At 35.4% G+C, this 11,941-nt stretch overlaps 1 protein-coding gene across 1 annotated transcript in view; it reads right to left on the minus strand.

Annotated features, from left to right (window-relative positions):
- Positions 1-11,941, minus strand: part of LOC106874512 (intermembrane lipid transfer protein VPS13A) — a 264,016-nt gene that overhangs the window by 178,674 nt on the left and 73,401 nt on the right. Inside the window, exon 2 of the mRNA XM_052974544.1 lies at positions 8,473-8,516. Within this exon, the coding sequence (XP_052830504.1) occupies positions 8,473-8,516 (44 nt within the window). The remainder of the gene's footprint in view (positions 1-8,472; positions 8,517-11,941) is intronic.

Here is an 11,941-nt window from a genome sequence, read left to right on the forward strand (position 1 = left end):
TATGTATTTATTTATTTATTTATTTATTTATTTATGTGTTTCAGCCAAGTGGCTGCGGTCATGCTGGTGCACCACCGTGATTTTCACGTTCCTTGCATGGCTCTTCTCCCCCACCTGACATGGTCCAATCAAGAGTTTTGATGGCACATCTGGTGTATAAGAGAATTTGACACAGCTGCCCTAAACTGCGTCTCATTACGAGCTATTGGTTCGTCTGGTATCGTGGAGAGGAAAGCGTCAAGTTTTGTCTTGAAGACCTCCGCATCCATGTCTTGCATGTCTCTCAAATGTATGGCTGAGAGGTTTGCTATGCAATTACATGGGGTTGGGGTTTGATCCTGCAGTGTGGAATCCTGGGTGTCTCCTATTAGGAAGACACTGAGGTTACAATTCACCTCTAGCTAGCCAATGCCTTGTGAGTGAAATTTGGTTGACAGAAACTGCATAGAAGCTTATTGTGTATATGTGTGTGTGCATCATCATGAACTTTGATATGCAAACCCAATAAATATCTTGAAGTGTTCAAATGTCATCTTGACTTACAGAATTTTCACAATATTCTTCCAGTATGTTTTTTTAATTTACAATTTCTGCTCAGTCTCTAAAACATAGTATATGCTTTTATTTAAAATATGACATTTAAACTTGTCGGGACTACAAGACTGTTTTATGAACAATTAATCAGTGCTTGTTATAATGAGCACCATGGTCATCAAAAAAGGTATATGGTTCTTCCCCATGCTTAGTAATAGCAGCCAAATCTCCCTCAAATTTTTGTAATTTTACTTTTAACAAAGAAAGGAAACGTTAGCTAATCCTTTCTACTCTAGGCACAAGGCCTGAAATTTTATGAGGAGGGGCTAGTCAATTATATTGACCCCAGTGTTCAACTGGTACTTATGAGGTCCAATCAAAAGTATCAGGACTGGTGCTATAAAAAGAAAACATCAATTCAGCGTTTAGTCTTCTTCAAAGTAGTCCCCTTCTGAAGCCACAAACTTTACCCAGCATTGTTTCCATTGATGGAAGCATTCCTGGAACTCCTTTTCTAGGGATAGTGAGCAGCTGCCTTGTTGTATTCTCTTGATGTCTAGAAATCTTGTTTATTTCAAGTGGGATTTAATTTTGGAAAGTGGCAAAAGTTACAAGAGACAAGATCTGGGAACATGGTGGTTGTTAGACCTGGGGAATGTTGTGCATCAGTAAATAATATAGTTATCACATACAACTACAATGCAACATATCACAATAGTATTCCTTGTTTACTGTCTGACTCAGTGGGGCATACTCATGATGAACAATGCCCTTGTAGTTGAAAGAAACTGTCAACAGTGTCTTTACATTGCTTTGACTCATTCATGCTTTCTTTGGTCTCAGAGACATTGGGGTCTTCCACTATGAAGACTGAGCCTTAGTTTTGCGATTGTAGCCATAGACCCATGACTTGTCAATTGTAAAACCATTTCCAAAATGTTTTTTACTTCCTTGATACAATCAAGGAGATTCTGTGCAGCTGAAACCTGATCTACTTTTTGATCAACTGAAAGCAGTTTTGACACAAACTTGGCAGATACATATCTCGTACCCAAATCTTCAGTGAGAGTAGACTGAAATGAACTGTAAATAATGTTCACATCCTCTGACAACTTACGCACAGTGATTCGACAGTCTATCCAAAAAGCTGCATAGATATCTCTGATGTTTTCATCAGTTCTGCTGGTGTGGGCTTCCCAGAATGAGCGTCACTATTAACATTTTGTTGGCCATCTTGGAAACTTTTGAACCACTTGTACACTTGTGTCCAGCTCAAACATTCCTTCTCATACATCTACTGCAACTTTGCATAGGTTTCTGCACAGGTATCACCAAGCTATTTGCAAAATTGGATGCAGATTCTCTACTTAATTCCTCTGCCATGGTCACTGATGGAACCTTAGTGGTGTGGTGAGATGACCACACCCTATGCACTTTACTTCAAAGCATTGCTTTACACAATGGAAGTGAGCAAGAATGTTATAACTAAGCGAGCATGCATGACAGAGTTCAATACCAATCTGTGCCAAGTGGCTTCACCCTGCATAATTTAGTTCCATTACCGATACTTTTTGATCAGACCTTGTATTTCATCTAAAAAGACAAAAGGAAAAGTTAATCGCAATGGAATTTGAACGATGGACATAGATCTTGAAGAAATGTAGTTAAGCATTATGCCTGGTGCATTAATAATTCTGCCAGTTTGGTGCCTTGGACGTATTAGATAATGTTATTCTACTTCCTCCTAAAATATACAAGACGGTCATGAGTGGAACACCTTTGGTCATTAGCCTGATTAAACAGGGTTGGCTTGGAGTAAAGCAACAACAACAATATAGAGTATCTTGAAATTATTAAGGACCAAATTATTTTTAGTAGTTGAAATTCAAGAAGACCAATACTGGTCTGCATTCATCAAAACCAATTCTTCAGAAGTTGTTATTGTTTTTGACCAAGATCTGTTTTGGTTAAACATGTCTACGACCCACTGACATGAAGTTTTAATCCAGAAAAATGTTAATGAACTCAGATGTATGAACTCAATAAATTTCTACAACAGTCATTTTGGTTCACATCATTCTTGCCAACAATATACTTAAATTATTTTTTCACAATTTCTGCTCAATTCCTAAAACAAGTTTACTCTCATTTAACATATGACATTTAAACATATGTAGACAGTCATGCCTGTGCCTATGTTTAAATGTCAGTGTGGTTAAGAAGCTTGCTTTGCAACCATGTAATTTTGGGTTCAGCTCCACTGCATGGCACCTTTGGCAAATGTTTTCTATTATAACGCCAGATTGGCCAATGCCTTGTCAGTGAATTTTGTAGACAAAAACTGTGTGGAAGCCCATCATATGTGAGTGTGTAAGTAATGAGTGTGTGTGTGTGTGTGTGTGTGCATGTGATGCGTGTGCATGTGATGCATGTGCGAATGATATGTGTACGAGTGATGCATGTGTGTGTGCGAGTGATGCGTGTGTGTGTGTGCGAGTGATGCGTGTGTGTGTGTGCGAGTACTGCATGTATGTGTGCAAGTGATGCGTGTACGTGTACGAGTGATTCATGTATGTGTGCAAGTGATGCGTGTATGTGTGTGAGTGATGCATGCATGTGTGCGAGTGATGTGTGTATGTGTGTGAGTGATGCATGTATGTGTGCGAGTGATGCGTGTATGTGTGCGATGTGTGTGTCATGTGTGTGTGTTCCATTTTACAACCAGTGTTGGTTTGTTTACAACCCCATAACTCAGCATTTTGGCAAAAGAGATCAATAGAACAGTACCAGAGTTTAAAATAAGTACTGGGGAGGTGGGGTTAATCAGCTTGACTATAACCCTTCAGTATCCAGCATGGCTGCAGTTCAATGACTGGTACAAGTAAAAGTCTACTATGACTCTTCATCACATTAAAACAATCACAGCCTGTTTTTGTATGTAGTATGGTCCTCAAAATGTGCACAATGGTTCACAATCAGTACCTAGTTAGCTGTTCAATAGGTCTGCCAGATCAGAGTTAATTTATAACTATTTTCCTATTAAAGTTGATTTTATATTATAATAGTGAAGAACACGCCCTGTTTCAACACTTACAGAATACCTCTAAAATGTTAATAGTTAGTAATTAGCTAGGTTCAAAACATTTTTATTTAATGGGTTACTTTGACAAATTGAAACATAAAACCTAGCCAACTGGGTTGAAATGTTATATTGTTTCACACATAGGAAAACACAAAAATCAGTAAAAAAAAAAAAAACAACACAAAAACTCAACAATGTGACCATTTATTAAAAAAATACCCCAACAAAAAAAAAAAAAGAAAAAGAAAAAAGAAATAAAAAAATTAATAAAGCAAATAGTAATCCTAATGAAAACACAGTTTATTGTGTTTGGCTACTCTGAATCACACCCACTTCTCACTTCACTACACTATACTCAAATATATTTAACATACTTATATAAATAATGGATCTCTGTCGGTGTTTACGATGAGTATTCTGTTGTTTGATCAACTAAATTACCAGTTCACTGAATTAACATCTAACTGACTAAACATTCCACAGACACATGTAGTTTTAATATAATTGTGAGACAGAATTAGTGATACAGTGTGTGCCAGGGTGGGACCTTTGCATTGTCTATTCAGTTTCACTCATAAGACTCAGATAGAGATGAGGCACAAGTAAAAGACATTTGTCCAAAATGCCATGTAGTAGAATCAGACCCAGGCCACCGTGATAGCAAAACCAAATTCATAACCATACAGCCATACTGTATATCTATCTATCTATCTATCTATATATTTCATACTGGCTGTGAATAGCCATGCAGATCACTCTGCTTCTGCTCTGCATCTACCTTTCAGAGTAATCTTCTTGTCTCCTAGCATGAAGTTGCCCTCCCCCCTACCCCAGGGCTAGTAGTTCTGCTGCAAACTGCATGGTGGCTTCAATAGTGCAGGTGAGTCCTTCAGACTCATCTAGGTGAGCAGTACCCACAAATATGTGCTGATTCCAGCCATACTGACCGGTCTAACTTATGCCAGCATGGAAAGCAGACATAAAATAATGATGATGACAATGATGATGATTGTAAAGAGACAAGTAAATGCCCTTAGTGAGTGTTTCCCCAAAGAGGGTTCCGTGAAAACCTATTAGGGGAGTGTGAGACAAGGAATCATTCAAAAAAATTTAATAAGAATTTATTTTAGAGAAAAAAAATTATATTTGCCATTTACAAAATAATAACTAATGTTCTTTTTAATTGAATAAATTATCCTTCTAAAAAATAATTTTTGTTTCATTTAATGCCTTATCAAAATTAGGGCAGGTGGGGTTGTCTGTACAATACAGGTATAGGTTCATTGATTTTTGAAAAAATTATCATAATAGGTGCAGGCGTAGCTGTGTGGTAAGAAGCTTGCTTCCCAACCACATGGTTCTGAGTTCTGTCCCACTGTGTGGCACTATAGTCTTGGGCTAACCAGAGCCTTGTGAGTAGATTTGGTAGACAGAAACTGTAAGAAGCCAGTCTTGTGTGTATATATATGTGTGTGTGTGTGTGTGTGTGTGTGTGTGTGTGTGTGTGTGTGTGCCATGAGCATTTAGATCAAAACTATACTGCTTCTGCCGTCTATTACCTGATGTTCAAAATAATAGTGAAAGACTTCAACATACCTCAAGAAGAATGTGGAAAGAGAGGAAATAGCATCTTGTTAGAAACTGCCTATTTGTTAGAAGCTGTCTATTTTCTCTCTTTCCACATTCTTCAATATCACAATGCCTCAAGTGAACTACAATGCTCTTACACCTCAAGAAATATTTTGGTAACTATTGAACTAGGTTCTGTTATATTGGTTTTCAAATATTTTGGCACAAGGTCAGCAAATTCAGGGGAGGTGTAAGTCAATTACATTGACCTTAGAGGTCAACTAGCACTTATTTTTTTTTTATCAGCCTTGAAAGGATGAAAGGCAAAGTCGACTTAGGTGGAATTTGAACTGTGAACGTAAGGACAGTTGAAATGCTAAGAATTTGACCCAGTCTGCTAACAGCTCACCAACTTAAAGGTTCACTAATATTAATATCAAATTTTGGCACAAGGTCAGCAACTTTGGGGAAGGTGTTAAACTGATTACATCAACCCTACTTATTCCTATCAGCCCTGAAAAAATGAAAGGCAAAGTTGACCTTAATGTAATTTGAACTCAGAATATAAAGACAGATGAAAGCCACTAAGCATTTTACCCAGCCTGCTAATGGTTCTGTCAGCTTGCTATCTTAAAAGTTCAGTAATATTAATTTCTGATGTAGACATGAAGCCACATAATTTTTTTGTTGTGAAATCCTGACAGCCCCGTGGGATAGCAAGTCAACTATCCTAAACCATACAAAGGAGTATGTGCACTGTCAGTGAGGGACAGTATGGTGTGTGCAGGTGCTTTGTGAAGACAGTCGTAGAAGTCCTTGAAAAGAGATATTGTTTGTTATGTGTTGTTTCTGATTTATATTTGTATTGTTATGACCTTGTTATATATATCATATCTGGAAAGAACACAGTTTAAATGTGTGGGGAATTGTAAATAAGATCATATATTTCTAATCATTAACTTCATCTTTACTGACGGATATTTAAAAAAAGTCTCTAATACATTTAGATCAACAATATATACATAGTACTAGATTAGATTGAAACTAGGAACATTTCTATATTGTTTCTTTGTTTTAAATTTATTCAGAAGTCTTTTATCAACTATGACAATTTCATTCCTTGGTAGTTTGTAATTTCTTTTCTCATACCATATATTTCAGTCATTAAGGGCTTCTCCTCTCAATAAAACTTTCCACATCAATATTTTATCTTACTGAACTCATGTACAGTTAGAAATGTGAAGATCAATTATATAGAAATGAACCAGAATTGATATAATCTGTTTCTTAATATTTCTCACAGAAACTAGATTGATGGTAACTTGCTGCATTAAACAGATTAACTAGAGAAAACATGGGAAATACCTTGAAAGTAGAGAAGGCATCTGAAGCATATACAGGGAGTTCAAAGAAGGACATAACAGTGTCAACGAGACACAATATTTTCTAAGAGGGTAGCAAGGTTATGCATAGTCAATTATGCCTTGACTTGCCTTGAGGCTTCCTTGATGGAATTGAAGGGGAACATGTGGTATGTCTTGGCCATTTTTAAAGACGGGAGAGCTCATCCCTCAAATTACACCTTACCATATTTTAATTTTTAGTAAGGACACATTAGCTACTGAAGTCCTATATTCTCTTTCAAAAACAAGATAACCTCAATTGGAATGTTTTTAATCAAAAGGTCTGCTTGATAAGCACTGATATGGGGCAAAACAACAACAACAACAAAGTAGTTGAAACTAAAAACACCAAAATATTGTTAACAGCTAAAATTCAAGAAGAATAATGCTGCTCTGCATGCTTCAAAATCAATTCTATTAAAGTTGTTATTGATTAGATTCTGGCTGAATGGACAGACTTACGAGTGAAGGCATTTCAGACGTGACTGTCTGGTCTTTTTGTACATTTAGAACAACAGGTAGAGTAAGATAAGGGCAAGATTTGGCTACTATTTCTTGAAGGTCGAGTAACTATGTAGAAATCAGCAGTGGTATTAACCCATTCACTGTGAAATTAAAATTTGTGGTATTTCAGTAACGATGTTAAAATATCTACCAAAAATAGAATTAGTATTTTCTGCAGGTCACGTTGTCTCTGTAAACGTGATATATCTTAACAGGAAATAGTTTTGAACAGGACATTCTTCAACAAGGGAGGGATTAGTGTATAAAACTGTTGAAGATAATGAAATCTTGGGTGGAGATAACTGCTTTCCACAGTAAAAGGGTTAATAGGTGACTACATGATATAAAAAAAAAACAAACAAGAAACTTACTTTATTCAAGTACTCCCTTAAATTTCATGCTACTTTGTCATTCATATTCTATTACAATCTACATCCCTATAAATTTTCTTTTATAACTTATTTTATATATGGGTATGTATATGGATCTTTATATATTTACTCAATTTAATCTAATTTTTTACATTATCTTAAACAAAATCCTTTCCTACATTTGCTTAAATACAAATGTATATTACAAATATGTATACAAGAAATATATGCTTATATGAGAAAGAGAAAAGACACCCCATCCCATACATATGAGGGACACCAACTGAAATAAAATATAACCCACCATATGGACATCCTCCTTAAAACTTGACTCTTATCTCCATACATGTTATAGCTCTATCAATATTTTTGTAGTCATTTATAGGTCGCCATTTTAACTATCTCTGCTACCTTTAAGTAAGATATCCATCCCCAACATTAATATTTAAGACTAATTAGCCTTTGATTTGTTTTTGTTTAAGCTGAAGTAGTCACAAACAAGATTGGTGTTTATCTTTTAGAAAAAGAAAATGAAATAAAGAGAGAGAGAGAGAGAGAGAAAGAGAGATGAAAATTATTAATAACTTAATGCTTGTCAAAAAATGATAAAAGGATTGATGTTAGTCTCATTGACTTCATCAGATTAGAAGCATGTTTATGAATAAACAGTTCTGTTATATCTTTATATGTAGCTTTATACAATGATAAAGAGCCTAGCACTACACTGAATAATTGAGTGTTTCATATAAATCATATCTATCTATTTGAAACGATAAAGCCATAATAATTAACTTTAAAACCTTCATTATAGGCCATGTTTATATCTGGAGTACAACGCACAAAGGTATTGTTGAATAACTCAAAGCAGATTAATATCAGGAAGTAACCAAGTAAATGCTTGAAATGACTTTATACACCCTGCACTCTTTATACCATAAGCCTTCAGCATAAACCAAATTCAAATCTATTTAGCTTGCACAGAGTAGTAAACATTAAGCTGGATACTTACCAAAGCACTTTCTTTGAGATCCAAGTTCTTTAAAACAGCATCACCTGTAACAGAAAGATAAATATCTTAGTACCATCAATGCTATTTTCAATTAATTAGCATTATCATCATCATCTTTGTCATCACTCAACATGCACTTTTCGATGCTGGCATGAGTCAGAGGGAATTTGTTGAGGTAGATTTTCTACAGCCAGATGTCCTTTCCTGTTGCCAACCCTCCATTGTTTCCAAACCAGGTTATATTTGCCCATGACCAGACATTTCATAGAAGACTGGAAACGATGCTCATTTACAAGCATCATGTAATGTCTAGATAAAGCTACACACAAACAAATGCATGCACAAATGTATGACAGGCTTCTTTTCTGTCAGCCACAATCCACTCACAAAGCTTTGGTTGGTTTGGTGCTATAGCAGAAGACACTTGCCCAAGGTGCCACACAGCCATGCCTGCATAGTCTTCTTTCCCTGAAACCTTTTATATGCCATATGAATGTACATAACTTTTGGTTCCATTACGTAAAAGTGATACAGATATTGTGGATAGATACAGCAACTTAGTTTTTTCTTGGTTGATAAATCATTTTCAAGTTAATAGTCAGAGAAATACTAAAGAAAGGTAATTTACCACGATACAAACAGTACAATAACATTGAACTTAATAACAGTGAACTAAAAACAGCATTTCTTCTACATTCTTCTTAAACTGGTATGATTATTATTATTATTATCAGTTAGTTGATATCTTTTTCCTAATCAGCTGCACAACTATAGGGTGACCAGGCCTATTGATACTAGGAATCTTGTTAGCTTTGAGCAAAATAATCAGTTTTACAGTGCCCCCCACTGTTCATAGTGGTAAGCTGTATATAATTGTGGTAGTTACTAGTGGCTTAAACACGCAAACATTAAGTAACTGGGTTATAAACAATGGCCCAACACCAGGGATGCAATATGAACTGCTCACCCTTGAGTTAAAAAGAGGGCATTTGCTGAACCAGCTGCAACTTGATCTTAGACATGCTGATGCCTTATTTCTGGCAATAAATTCTATTAATTCTCTCCAGACCCTCATCCATAGCCAATAAAAGAATCCTTAAATCAAGCATGGGCAACCTTTTTTGAGAAGTGGGCTGCATGAGACATGACTCATCATCAGGTGGACTACACTACTAAAAAACAATTCAAGGTAATTTTTCATCCGGTGTGCCAATCAGAAAATTCTATGGGCCTCAGTTTGCCCATGACTGCTATTTCTAGCAGGTTAAACTACGATATAGAACAGTTAAATTCCCTTCAAACTTTGATCATAGGTTTGCTCTGTTAAAGTTGACCTGGAGCTAAACAACAATAAGAACAACAACAGAGGGTAGATCCTGTCCATTCATCACCTACTGTAAAATGATAAGGACATTGCAAGTGATAAGTGTGAACCGTCTGAATCAACCAGTACCAAGGGAGCCTCTAAGTAGTCACACAACCAGCTAGAAGTAGAAGCTAAATCTCCCTTAAATTACAACCTATCATCCTTAAAAAACAAAGACATGTTGAATGATTTAGTGCTTGATACATTATAACAAGGCAGGTGAAGTGGGGGCAAACAGACATGGTCACAGCTGCAGCATTATGATCAGAACTGACCTGAAACTAAGCAATAAAAACACTAACAACAGCAACTAGTATTCTAAAAGACAGTAAATTAATAAAATATAGTAAAACTATAGTAACATAGTTCATACAGAAATTTTACTGAGGTGTATAATATACACAGGTCCATACCAGTTTTGGTGACAAGTATATATAATAAATAGTGTACTCCAGTCCATGATTTTGAGAAGTGATTGATGCACTCATAATATAGCACAATTAAAAAGCCTTTAAGAATATTGACCATTAAAAGCTCAATTATGAATGATTGATTTTATTCAATAAGAAAGAAGTGCCGGTAAACAAGTAAGATTTGTATTACATAAGTAGTAAATTTGAACTGTAAAGAAACAATGTCTATGATAATAGCATGTGCTAGATTGATTTTATCAAGAATTATTAAGATAAATTACATTCATAACTCTGGTGCAGTAAAGAAAACTATCAACTAGACATGTTAAAGAAATTGATATTTGTATGAAATGAGTGTTCTGAAGGAAACTAGAAAGACTTCTCAAGTTTTGTATTAAGAATAAAATTAATCTGATAGATTCTGTCCATAACAGTGTATGTGGTGTAAATGAAATAACTCAGATGGGAGTCAAACCTGTATAGCAGACTTTATTCACCACCCTTCAATATTTACAAGTTACATTAAAAAAAAAAAGGAAAAAAAAACCCTTTATTCATTAGAATCTGAAAAAACAATTCTTTCTAATTTTGGCACGAGGTCAACAGTTCTTGTGGGGAGTGGTGTAGGTTGATTACATTGCACCCAGTACTTGACCAGGACTATATTTTATTGACCATGAACGGATGAAATGTAAAGTTCACGTTGGAAGAATTTCAGCTCTGGATGTAAAGAGGCCACTACGGAGGCCATCATAGTGAAGTGAGGGAGAGATTCACTGAAAAGGTTGTAAATGGTGATGAAAGAACTTTGACAAACAGTGATTTCTCAAGGAGATTCCCAGCATTGACCTTTCCATGGCTCTTTGTGCCGTTACTAAGTGCTGTTTCTCCTTCTTTGTTGTCACCCACATTTCATTTGCATAGAGCACTGGGGGTAGAGCCATGCTGTCGAAGAGATTTGCATGAGTGACTTTGTTGAGGTTCACTTTCATAAGGAAGAGGAAAAGTGAAATTATAATTGTTCATGCCTTGAGCCTTTAGCATTCAGATTACTCTGTCAAATGTAATACTTATTTATTCACAATGTTTTGAATTGATCATGCACTATCTCATATTATCTCTTATTTTGATGATGTGATTGTTTATTTTTAGAATGACATTGTAGGATAGGTGTAAGAGGTAAGACCTGGCCAGTTTGAACACAAAACAAGTAGAATATTTGGGCCAGACATAGTCAGTTTAAATGTTAAAGGGTTAAGTTCAGTGGCTCTCAAACAGGGCACTACAGCATATTATGTGCTTATGAGATCTAGCTAAGTTTGCTGTAAAAATAAAATTTAGTCCTAAGAAAATTCGAAAAAAAAAAAACCCCAACTAAATATTAAGTTTTAACTGTTATATTTTTTGAATAAAGAAATATATTTAATAATCTTCTGTAATTTAAATTTTCTTTTATTATTTAAAAATTTTTAAAATTATTTTTATTTGTTTCAGTCATTTGACTGCAGCCATACTGGAGCACCACCTTAAAGGGTGTTTTAGTCAAAGAAATTGACCCAAGACTTATTTTTTGTAAGCTTAGTACTTATTCTATTGGTCTCTTTAGCTGAACCACTAAGTTACAAGGGTGTAAATGCACCAGCATTGGTGTCAAACAGACACAATGACACTCACACATAAATATATACAT

The sequence above is a fragment of the Octopus bimaculoides genome, chromosome 18 (assembly GCF_001194135.2).
Source record: "Octopus bimaculoides isolate UCB-OBI-ISO-001 chromosome 18, ASM119413v2, whole genome shotgun sequence".
NCBI classification, from domain to species: Eukaryota; Metazoa; Mollusca; class Cephalopoda; order Octopoda; family Octopodidae; genus Octopus; species Octopus bimaculoides.